The sequence below is a fragment of the Microtus oregoni genome, unplaced genomic scaffold, assembly GCF_018167655.1.
Source record: "Microtus oregoni isolate MIOR12 unplaced genomic scaffold, Mior012 000077F_ref0000221, whole genome shotgun sequence".
Lineage (NCBI taxonomy): Eukaryota > Metazoa > Chordata > Mammalia > Rodentia > Cricetidae > Microtus > Microtus oregoni.
In genome coordinates, this window is record NW_024544029.1 from 1,792,824 (window position 1) to 1,805,570 (window position 12,747).

At 45.3% G+C, this 12,747-nt stretch overlaps 1 protein-coding gene across 2 annotated transcripts in view; it reads left to right on the top strand.

Annotated features, from left to right (window-relative positions):
* The window catches only part of Ano6 (anoctamin 6), a 166,589-nt gene extending 157,855 nt beyond the window's left edge, over positions 1–8,734 (top strand). For both annotated transcript variants that reach the window (XM_041642689.1, XM_041642688.1), the window contains 2 exons: positions 876–981; positions 5,708–8,734. In XM_041642689.1, the coding sequence (XP_041498623.1) occupies positions 876–981; positions 5,708–5,914 (313 nt within the window). In that variant the 3' untranslated portion in view covers positions 5,915–8,734. The remainder of the gene's footprint in view (positions 1–875; positions 982–5,707) is intronic.
* Positions 8,735–12,747: the final 4,013 nt, after the last annotated feature.

Below are 12,747 nucleotides of genomic sequence, written 5' to 3' on the forward strand. Positions count from 1 at the left end.
GTAGTTTGTTGAACATGTAGGTCATGCAAATTTATTTTCCCTATTACAGATTCTTTTTTTTTTAGTATTTATTTATTATGTATACTGTGTTCTATTTCCATGTACTCCTGCAGGCCAGAAGGCAACACCAGATCTCATTACAGATGGTTGTGAGCCACCATGTGGTTGCTGGGAATTGAACTCAGGACCTCTGGAAGAGCAGTTAGTGCTCTTAACCACTGAGCCATCTCTCCAGCCCCCTATTACAGATTCTTAAACACAAATTCATTTAATTCAACCGCTCAAAGCCATTCGGGTTCAGATTTTCAATAACACAACTAAGACATCAATCAGACAGAGCGGAACAAGTGGCCTGCTTGTTCGGACTGTATATATTCTGATCTCAGCAACTGCATTCTTGTGGGTCTAATAGTTTGCAGCTGAGAAATTAGAAGTGGGCAGCTTGATGAAGACAACAGAGTTGGGTGAAAAATTAACCTGCAGTCAGTACTGGGTGCTCTAACCCAGTCGGCCTGATGATCCCTTATGGAAATGTCAGGTCTGGTGCCCAAGATAGATAAGTTGTTTAATGTCTTTTCAGAAAGCAGGGATAAAGTTGGGGGGGGGGGGTATGTAAATATTTTGTTACCTTATAAAGATGCTTATTTTACACAGCTAGAATCCATCATTTTCTGATTACGCACTCAGGAAGTTACGACATACAGGTTAATTTTCTCCCAGTATTTGATACCAAACTGAACTTTAAGTGAGATGTGTGTGATGTCTGTCCCCTTAAAAATCGTTGTGTCAAGGACTACTCTGGTTTTAAACTGGGTTCTTGTTTGCAATAGTAATCAAAAAGATTTGTCTGCTAACATGCCTGGTTGTGTTTTCAGGTACCGTGACTTCCGAAACCCACCCGGGCACCCACAAGAGTATAAACACAACATCTACTATTGGCACGTGATTGCCGCCAAGTTGGCTTTTATCATTGTCATGGAGGTGAGAGGAGTGTGCTCTGAGAGGGACAGCCTTGCGGGTACCTAGGCCATCTCTGTCCTCTAAGTGCTGGCAGCTCTGTGAAATGAATCGCCCTTCCTTCTTACCGCTTGCCAATGACTGTCTTAGGACACAGACTAATCAGTGTTGGCTTGAGAACAGACCTTCCATAACATTCTGAATGAAATGGCCGTCGGCTTTAAATGTTAAAAAACGGGCCACATTGAGGGAGATTCCATTCTACTCAACACAATCCTAACTGGGTGTGTCTCGTCCTCTGGGGAGCTGAACAGCATGTTGGATTGTGAAAGGCCTCTGCCGGTGAGGCTATGATGTGTCTGTTTCCAGCTGCTGCAAGTAGCATACCAACTCCTTCTAGTGCTTCTCTCTCTCTCTCTCTCTCTCTCTCTCTCTCTCTCTCTGTAAAATTAGCGCTAAGAAAACGACACAGCTATAGGTTGTCAATTGAGCTAGCCAATGTCTTTCTCAGACATTTGTAACAAATTACAAAGCCTCAAAATTTGTTGTGCAAAGAAAGAACTCGACCCTTGCTTGTTTAAGCCACTATAGTTAAGTTTTCTGTCGTGTATAAACACCAATCCAACAAATTCTGAGATTTTGCAATCTGATTTTTTTTTTAAAACACCAAAGACTAAGAAAATGGGTGACGGATGGGGCTGGGGAGATGGCTCAGTGGTTAAGAGCGTTGCCTGCTCTTCCAGAGGTTCTGAGTTCAATTCCCAGCAACCACATGGTGGCTCACAACCATCTGAAATGAGGTCTGGTGCCTTCTTCTGGCCTGCAGACATACATATAGATAGACTATTGTATACATAATAAATAAATATTTAAAAAGAAAAAGAAAGGAAATGGGTGATGGAGGAGAGGAACCTTTCCATGACAGACAAAAGGTGTCGGACATGGAGCAGAAAGTACAACATATGTCATAAAGGAAGACGTGACTCACCAAAGATAGGAGGCAGAGAAAAGAGTCAGGAGACTGACCAAGAAAACAGATTAGAATGGGGGGGATTCTCTGCAGCAACCACAGAGCTGGCAGGGACAGCTCTAGTACTTCAGAGTGCTCATCTAACCTGCAAATGCAGCAAGAGGGAATAACTGAAATGTTTCCACAACAGAAGCCACTGGTGAGCCACAGGAAGTAATAGCAAACTTTCAGAGAACACAGATGGGGAAGCTTTCCTTGACTTCTGGGAGGCTAGAATAGTCTAAATCAGAACTTCTCAACCTGTGCATCATGACCATTGGAAATACGGGTTTTATGATGGTCTTAGGAACTGAGACAAAACTCATGGGCAAAATTACAGTTATGAAGTAGCAATGAAAATAAACTTATAGTCGGGGGTTCCTGAGACCATCAGAAATGTGTGTTTTCCAATGGTCACAACCGACAGGTTGAGAACTGCTGCCCTAGATCCTAGACACAGACAAGCGTAGGCACAGAGGGGAAACTGCTGGACACAGCGGCATGTTTTAATACCAGCGCTGGGGAGGCAGAGGTACCTCACCCCTGTGAGTGTCAGACCAGCCAGAGCTACACTGTGAAACACTGTCTCAAACAAAACAAAGCAAAATAAAAACATCAAAAACTCTAAAGAGAAAAGAAAGGAACACTAAAACCCTTCTCATAAATACAGAGGTCCTTGTAGAGTATATACTTGTTGTGAAGAGAGCTTTACCCGAAATAATTACATGGTAACTGTATTTTTTTAAACACTGCCTGACCCATTAGCTCCAGCCTCTTATTGGCTAGCTCTTACATATTGATCTAACCCATTTCTAATAATCTGTATAGCACCACGAGCTGGTTTACCAGGAAAGATCTTAACCTGCGTCTGTCTGGAGTGGGAGAATCATGGCGACTGACTGACTCGGCTTCTTTCTCCCAGCGTTCTGTCTGTCTACTCCACCTACCTAATTTTCTGTCCTATCAGGGCCAAGACAGTCTCTTTATTTAACCAATAAAATTAACACAAAACAAAAGACTCTTCCCCCATCATATACTGAACCTACAGGGTATTTTTAAAAGACAGCATCACGCCATATTGGCTTTAACCAGAAATGAACCCACTGCCTGTGAGTGTTAGCAACCTCTCCAGAGATGAATTTGGAGAAAAGTAGTCTTGCCCTTCCTCTGTTGGGCCCCTTCCATCACCCCTGGTTGCCGCTCCCTATTGTGCTCCCCAACTCCTCTCTACTGCTCTTCCCTGAGTGAGGTCAGGGTCCCCAAAGCCATGGCTGTGTTTGCTTTCCACACTCCCCTTCCTCTCCTCCCTTCTCCCTCTCAGCTCTAGCCGTTCCTTCGCTGCCTAAGCCACTGACCTCTGCTCTGGCTGTAGTACCATCTCCCGGTCTGTCTGGTGGTGAATTCCTTTAGCAATATCTCTGCCATGTTACCCAGCTGTGAGCACAGCACAGCCAGCCTGTCACTCTTCCATGGAGCATCTCCGTTCAGCTCCAGGAAAACACATTTTAAAAAAAGCAGGAAAAGATAGAATGATAACGGGATCAGTTCAGCCAAAGGAAGTAACAATGCTAGACAATGCATCCACAGTAGTGTATCTTCTGGTATAAAAAAGAAGATCTGTGTGCTCAAAGGGAAAAGTGACTGTCAGTCAAAGACAGCCGTGCATCAGCCCACACCTTCGGCCATCTCTGCGAAAAATAACAAGCTGCAGAGTTAGGTCCCACTCTGGACCAAGTGGGCCTGGCCGACACCCACAGAACACTGCACTGCGCCTGGGGTAATGCATGCATTCTGCTTCTCTCCAGAGCAGCATCCCCAAGGGCATGTCACCCGGGAAGCCACACCACAAGTCTCAGCACATTTTTAAAAATTAAAAATCATATCAAGTGGCTTTCCCAAGGACAGTGCAATTAAATGAGAAATTAATCAGAAAAATCTGATGAAGCACACATGTGCACAGAAATTAGATGACATATTCGCAAACGACCAACAAACCAGCAAATACATGAAGAAGGGATTTTTTCCTTTTAACTTTGAAGCAAATGATAGTGGAAACAAATGCACCAAAGCTCTGGGATATATTAAGCGGTACTGGGGTAAGTCTGTATCAGTGGCTACATCACATTAGCACAAGAATCCCAAATAGCCTGTCATCATGCCTCAAGGATGAGAAACAACCTCTCTCCTCGGCTCAGCTGGAGCCCAGCGCCACCAAACCTGTCTGCCTTTCTCCCATGAGTTCTTATACCCACCCTAGTCTAGCCCAGACTCTCCCTCAGCTCCAAACACAGTCTACTCTTCTGCGCTGTAGCATCTTCATCTAGTCAGGTGCCCGGACAGTGTTCTGAGAGTCCTCCGTGTCCCTTTTCCTTTTCTCTCACCCCGCATCCAAGCCTGTTGGCTTTCTCCTCAACAGTAGGCCATTGGGCTCTTCTTAGAGCCTTGCCTGCTTTTCCCATGTGTTGGCTAGCTTTGTGATGCTGTAGCGATACTAGCAAGTTTGCTCTGGCTGTTAGTTTCTTCCTTTGGGCCTCTGTTGAGGTGGCACCCCAAACCAGGAGAATGCCATGGAGAGGAAGCCACTCCCCTCATGACAGCCAATAAGTAGGGGTAGAGTCCCCATGGACCCTTCAATAACCTAACCTCCTCCTGCCAAATCCCATCCTCTCAATCAAATTGCAGGCTGACAGCCAACCTTCAACACAGGCCTTTGGAGAAACTGTATGGAAACCAAGATCCTCCAGGCCAGAGGCACCATCATTTCTTCCCTGGCTGAGAACCGGTTTCTACCTGGAGACCACTGTGTTCTGACCTCAGAGCAAAAGCCAGAGTCCCTGTGGTGCCATCCAAGGTCTCACACCATCCAGTCATGTCTGTGGTTCTCACCATCGCTCTTCCTTCCAACTTTGCCATTCCAGATCATGTTCTGGAAGCTTCCCCTGCCCTGGCTTCTGCCTTCCTGATATCTGCATATTCTCTTGCCGAGTGATTTATGTGCAAACTGCTCGGCATAACGTCTCCGTGATGTGTTCAGCGTCCTGTCACAGTCAGGGGCCCTGCACTGTTCCAGGTTCTCCCAAAGCTCTAAGCACTTCTTGACACTAGGCACAATCCATTCTTTAATGTATTTTTATGGAAACTCATCTTAATCCATTTTTAAGTGTTTTTATGGCAACTCATCTTTATCCCTTTGTGCACCCAAAATACACAACCAAAAGGACTTTTTAGAATGGAGACTAACACATGAAGTTTAACTGCATTAGCAATCACAGAAATATAAAGCAAGACCAGTCATGGTCCACTTGCAAATCAGAAAATTAGCAAGTTTAAAAAAAAAGGGGGGGGGATGCCACCAATGCTGACAAAATACAACAGCCTGTCAGTGGCCGGACTTTGTAACTTACAGAGGATTTGGAGGCAGCCATTTTATTATTATTTTTTATTACATAGGTTAGACTGGCCTCAGACTCAGTCTCCCATGCTCTGGATGACAAGGAATTCATTTGCCTTCACCTTTATAAGTAGTATGTAAGTGGATGAGAATGCACACGCTAGGATACGCTCCTCTCCACGTGCCAAAAACAAACACAGGCTGTATGAACGCTAACAGGTCATTCGTTCCATGCTGTTGCTTTGAGACTGAACGACTACGGTATCTGTCCTGTCCCGACACCCTGTCGTGATGACAATCTTGAGGAGCTCAGTGGCCCCTTCTAACACTGTCTTCCCTCTCTCCCACAGCATATCATCTACTCCGTGAAGTTTTTCATTTCGTATGCAATTCCAGATGTGTCGAAAATCACGAAGAGCAAGATCAAGAGGGAGAAATACCTCACGCAAAAGCTGCTTCATGAGAGCCACCTCAAAGACCTGACCAAAAACATGGGACTGATAGCCGAGAGGATGGGAGAAGTGGTTGACAACAGCATGCGACCCAAACTCGAATGACAGAGAGTGTGATGTCCTGAGAAGCTGTCGACGCGTCGTGAACCACTAAAGAGGATGTTGTCCAATCACTTAGGCAAACGGGAGTCTCGACGGTGCCCATTTCTGCCGCATTGTTTTCTGGTTTCCGCTAGCAGTGTCGGAACTGAAAAATGGAAACATTTGCTCAAGAAAGGCATAAAACTACCTACCTGGAAAACCTGAATATGTTCCCTTTTTTCTTTTTTTCTTTCTTTTTTTTTTTTTTTTGATAAATTAGAATTTTAGTAACAAAAAAAAAAAAAAGCCTCGAAGCATGCTTGAGTCCTTCCTGGGGACTTTGCTTTTCTGGTCTCAAGCACTTTCTTGTGCATAATTTTTGCATTTTGCCAATGCTGCCCCCAACCTATTCCGTCCTGACAGTCCCATTACCAAAGATCAGGCATACCTCAGCCTTAATCGCTTTTGTGTTATTAACAATAGCCAGCTCAGAATCGAGTCTGGATGCCATAGCAGGTGCCAGGTAGACTGACGAGTTCACAGTATTTCAGTGTCTCACTGCAGCCCTAAGGAAGACCTCGTGTCGGAAGAAGCAGGTTCCGTCCACACTTCAGCCTGCATTTCCACCTCCGAGAGATATTCGTCTTAGATTGACATGAAGATAGAGGGTCTTGAATGAAGTCTGTCCCTGTCACTCCGCAGTGACAACTGCCTTCTAACGGCACTCCCAGCATGCTCTGGGTCTGATCGACATTGACTGCTCTGCAGACCTTAAGGGAATAAGATGAGAAAGTAGGAAAAAGTAACTCGTACTGATCTGGACGTTTAATTTACCTCTTCTTGATTATGTAAGTTTCTTGGGGGAAAGATAATCAGATGATTGTGACCGCATTGTTATCAACAAAATGGGCTGAAAAATGGAAGCCCATCAACTTTGTGCAAACTGACTTACCCACTACAGAAGGAAGGCACTACCAATCCCTGCAGCCTTCTGCTGGGCTCACTGAACAGGCCCATCCCCCTGAAGATAGTGGGCGTGGTCAGTGCAGCAGCCAACAACCTGGTGACTAGCCCTGTCCCGTGATCCCAGCATCGTACACTGGGAGCCCTACTGGCCTTTCTGCTTGTCATAGTGAACAGCTTCCTTGCCATCTGTTCATTTCCTAGGCCCGCTCACTCACAGGGTAGTCCCAGCTGTGCTGGAGACATCGCCCCAGATGAGTGCCCTTTGACGGAAGAGGCCCTGGATTTAATTTGAGCCCCCAGCCTCCTCTCAGGCCATCAGGCAGTTAAGGGAAGGGCTGTTTTGTCTGCTGGTGGCTTGCTGCTCAACCCTAGCCTCCTGGTGCCTTGCCCTCTCTGCTGCTCACCTGAGCAGTTTCTTGAGCTCTACGGACCTATACCTCTCAGCTTTCCTCCAGTAGACCTAGAGGAGACGTGGCTACACCTTGCACTCTTGGCAACGGATGACCGAGGTCGGTGCTGGGTGAAGAAGAGAGGATCTGCCTCACACCGTTTGAGATGAGCCTCTGCCTACAGGAGTCGTATGAAATGCCTGGGAGCCCCGGAGCCAATGGAAAGAAAGCGAATGGGTCTAAAGGCTGCCTTCTCTGGGTCGCAGTTTTAAATGCCCTCTCAGAACGGCTTAGAGTATCAACACAGTTAAACAAAGCAGTGTTCTGGGCTTTTGAGTAGCCTAGTGTGTCAGCGGGAACATTTCCCCACCGCCCTTGTACTGTACGGAGCCCAGGAACTGCCATACAGTGTCTGACTGTGCTGAGACAGAAATGGCGGCTCCTCCCATGCCAGGGATGTCCTCCACGGGTGACACCAGGTGCCACTCCCTGTCCCCACCCAGATGCCCTAGAGTTCCTCACTCCCTCTGTTATGTCTTCTCCAGAGCCTGCACTCATTTCAGCAGGATGGAAAGTTCTCGCACTTTACGCCATAGGAAAGGAAATCTTTGCATCTCTCTTTTCCTCCTCTCTGCCTACACAAAGGAAACTTCAATGAAACGTGCATTTATTCATCTGTATCCCTCAGCTAAGAGTGTAGAAAGTGCCACTGTGGGCAGAAGAAGAAAACACAAACAGCCAAAAACAAACAAACAAACAAACAAAAAACCCTGCTTTTCCAAAGGGAGCAAGTGTATAGTCTGACACAGTGTGTTACCGAAAGGCTGAGTTATGGTGAGCTGCAGGGTCCCATGGCATCAGTATCATTCCTGTGAGGCCTGTGCCAAGATGGTGATGGAGAGGAGTGGGGGGGCACCTACGTGGCAATCTGCATTTGCCAGTAGCAGTGAGGTAGCCCCTGAACCCACAAAAACCATGACAGTAGCCAGTGGGGCAAGGACCTGGTCCTCCACCTGTCTGGCATTAACCACTAGAAAAGTTCTACCCTTCTATATTGCCTTCCAATTTTATAATCAATTGAAGCAGTAGACCCGAAACTCAGGGGATTTTTCTTTAAACGTTCCTCAGATCTTTTAGATATTCCATTAGAAAGAGAAGGCTGTGATTTGTCTTGAAACCAAACAAGACCATCTGGTAAGAAGTCTGTCCAGTTCTCCCTTTGTACTGCCCATGAGTCGTGAGTATCATAGGATATTCGCTCGCCTCGGGGGGCAGAAGGTGACGTGTTGGTTACACGCTTCTTGTGCTCTCCTTGCATTCCCATTATGTTTGGAAAGTGGAAGTGGTGCCCAGCTTAGCTAAAAAGGAACCGAAATTCATGATGCTTCTCATACAATGTAGCATCAGTGTGATGTTTGTAACTGATGTTTGTTAATTTCTATGCATTTAATATTTTTTAATTATGAGCATTTTAATAAATTCAGTTTTACAAACAGTTCTGTGTCCTAACTAGGTTTAATTGTCTTACTAATCTTTCTGAGATTTGCCAGTAACTGGTTAAGTATCACCTAGATAACGGAAGTGTACTTATGTGTCTCTAAAGTCACTTTCTATGGCCAGTGGTTACATGGACTTTTTTAAAAGATTAGGGACAGGGTTTCAGCCACAGAAGCCACATCAGAGATGAAGTGAGCCTATAAATCCGGGTGTGCTGAAGACTTACCTGCTCCTTAAGCCAGGTTTGCAAGAGTTGCTGGAGGGATGACAGCCTTTGCCACTTTCCTGCTCATGGTTTCTTTTGCTGGGAAGAGCCACAATGACAGAGTAACTCTTACAAAGGAAAACATTAAATTGAGGCCAGCTTACAGTTTCAGAGGCTTAGTCCATTATCTTCGTGGCATCATGCAGTGCTGGAGAAGAAGCCGAGAGCTCTATGTCTTGATCCACATGCAGCAGAAGCTACTGTGAGTCTCACTGGGTGTAACCTGGGCATAGGAGACCTCAATCCCTCCCCCCACAGTGACACATTTCCTTTAACACAGGCTGTACCTCCTCCAACAAAGCCACTCCCAGCAGGAGCCATCTTCTGTCAAACCACCACATTCCACTCCCTGACCCCCCAAAAGCTTGTAGCTGTATCATAATGCAAAAATATATTCAGTCCAACTTCAAAGGTCCCTGTAATACTCAGCATCCATCTTTGGAAGCCCCCTCCCCCTGGGAGTTGCTTTGGTCCGGACTCCACCTCCGGGAAAAGCTCACCAAGCAGCGGTGGATCACTTCCACAGGCAATTTAGGCTGCTACCCAGGAAGGTTTTGCATGGTACCCCCTCTGTCTCTTTCCCTCACCATGCTCCCAACCACCTGGAAAAGCTGCAGTAAATGTGAGCATCTTTTATTAGGTCTAATTTGGTCTGACTGAAATTATTTGCATCAGTGGAGAGGCTCATCTTAAGAATATTCCTAACAGTCCCCATAGTCTGTAACAGTCTCAAATTTATTTAAAAGTGTAAAGTTCAAAGTCTCTTCTGAGATTCATGTAATCTCTTAACTGTAGTCCCCTGAAAAATCAAAATCAAAAAGCAGATCACATACTTCCAACATATAATGGCCTAGGATATACATTACTATTCCAAAATGTAGGGAAGGGAGCATAGTAAGAAAGTACTGGACCAAAACAAGACTGAAAACCAACTGAGCAAACTCCAAACTGCCTCCCCACGTCTGATGTTGAAACACTCTTCAGCTCTCCAACTCCTTTCAGCTTTGTTGACTGCAGCACACTTCTTTCTCTTGGGCTGGTTCCACTTGCTGCTAGCAACTCTCTTTGGCAGGTATCCCACGGTTCTGGCCTCTCCAACATCTTGGGGTCTCTAAGGCAATCCAGGATTTACCTTCACAGTTTCACACAGTGGCCTCTCTAAGCCTCCATTCAGGGACATCCCTACTACATGCCTGGCCTCATCAGCTTTCTTTAGTCTTGGAGGAAGGTTTTATAATGCCTTTCTTCTATACTTGACTCTAAGCCAGCATCACGTGACTGAAGCTGCCAAATTTTACTGCTTACTGGAGCTGAAACATGATCCCTTTGTGTTGTGGGAGCTGCGGGCTGCGTTCCGCCAGTCCGGCTCCTGGCCACTTGGCTAGCTTATGCCCCGAAATAACAACACACAAACTGTATTCTTTTAAACAATGCTTGGCCCATTATATCTAGCCTCTTCTCGGCTGACTCTTGCACCTGGACTAACCCATTTCTAATAATGTGTGTAGCACCCCAAGGTGCGCTTACCGGGAAGATTCTAGCCTACGTCCATTCTGGGTCAGAGCTTCATTGCATCTGCCCCAGAGAGGAGAGCTATCAAGTCTGAGCTCACTTCCTCTTCCTCCCAGCATTCTGTTCTGTTTACTCCACCCACCTATGTTCTAACCTATGAGGGCCAAGCAGTTTCTTTATTTTTTAACCAATGACCTTCCTCCATCACCTTTGTTCAGGTTCATCATCACTAGCTTTCTGTTTTACCTGGTTACTTTCACTACCTAAGCTTGGCTGTCCTAAAACTTGTTCTATAGAACAGGCTGACCTTAAACTCTGAGATCCACCAGCTTCTTCCTCCCAAGTGCTGCGATTAAAGGCGTGGGATTAAAAGCTCTGAGATTTTCTTTAATTCCTTTTCACAAATTAAAGTTTAGCTGGGTGGGGTCTTGCCCATAGGCTACCAATCCATTTAGCTCATTTCTTAATCTGCTTAGCTCCTGGAGCACAGGGCTTAGCTCCATTCTACTTCCTGGTGCCCCTTTTCTCCTCAAATTGTGCATTTTGTAATTTTCCTTGCTCAGCTTCCTCCTTTTCATTATAAATCTTCATTAGAGTTAACATTAATAACCACATGACAAAGTCAATACTAGGTTGCTTTGAGATTTCCTCTGCCAATGAAATAAATCTAAAACTCTTTACACTTTAGCCTCAGTCAACTTTTCAGATAAGGGCAAAAAGCAGCCACATTCTTCACCAGAATATCACAAGAATACTCTAGGTCACATACTAAAATTCTTCTCTGAAGTCTCTTGAGCAGAAGCAACTATGAGTCACAATGGCTGTAGCTCGATCACAGGAGACCCCAAAACCCACCCCTTGCACACACAATGAGACACTTCCTCCGATGAGGTGATACCGTCTCCAACAAAGCCACTTCCTACGGGAGCCATTTTCTTTCAAGTCACCACAATCACCAGCCCTCTTTAGGTTGTTTCGTCTTGGTGGAAATGGGTCTTACAGTAACTCAAGCCAGTTGCACCCTCTCAAGTTCTGGAACTATAAGTGAGCCACCACACTTGGATCTTAACTGTGCTTCAGACCAGTACTAATAAGACAATTTATCTTTTAAGCATTGTGAGCCCAGCAAAGGGTTACTACAAGTTTACCTCTAAAACAAAGCACTTTCTTCTCAATGGGGGGAATTCTCAGTTACTGACTATAAGATGCAAATTTTCTAATCATTTTTTTAGAGATGTTTGCATGTTTGTTTCTGCTTGAAAATTTAAATGTTTTAAAAATAATCTTCAGAAGGCAAGACTTTTCTCTCCACAGAAAATTCAAAGTGACAGGTATTAGAAGCACAATAGGTGACTGAACACCGGACAGGAGCAGGAAACTACAATCTTAAAAGATTGGGAGAGGTAGGACATAATATCACCCTGGCTTCAGAACCAGGGGTGAGGAGGCCTAATCAGGTTAACAAAGAGAAAGAGAGTCACAAAACCTCATCAACAAACTGGATCAAATGGAAGGGAGAATATCTGACCACCAAACCAAGCTGTTGAAACAACCTGTTCAAACAAAGGGTAAAAAGGAGAGAAGAGGAGTGGAAGGGGAAAAGGAGAGAGAATGAAGGCATTCAAAAAAACAAACATGCCTTTTCAGAATACCAAAGCCAAGACTTGTCTTGAAAGGAGACAGTATCCAAATTTGGACAGATTTAGGAGTTGAACCCCTATATATCCCATATCCAGGATTCCACAGCCTGACTGTGGAATCTAGCACACTGACTGGCAGAGCTGATAGTTTTCCTCATGAGCCAGACTTGACTTGGTGGAGTCACTGTCACAGACCAACTGTTATGGTGTGAATATCAAATGTCCCCTACAGGGTCATTTAGTGCATGTTTGGTCACTAGCTAGTGGCACTCTTTGGGGAGACTGTGGAAAATTTAGGAGATAGGACATAACTGGAAAAATATTAGGAACATACTTTTATGCCTGCCCCCAGACTCTTCCTCACTTTTCCTCATTTCCTCACTCAGCCTTCTCTACCACGGGCCCCTGCCATCATGATGTATGCCTTACCACAGTCCCAGAAATGGCCATGAACTGTGCCTTCTGAAATCTAAGTTAAGTCCTGTCTTGATAATGTTAGGTGCTCTTGTTCTGTCCTGCCACAAAGAAGCTAGCACACCCAAGGAGTGCTATCTAGTGGGGAATGGGTGTGACAACACAGAAAAGAGC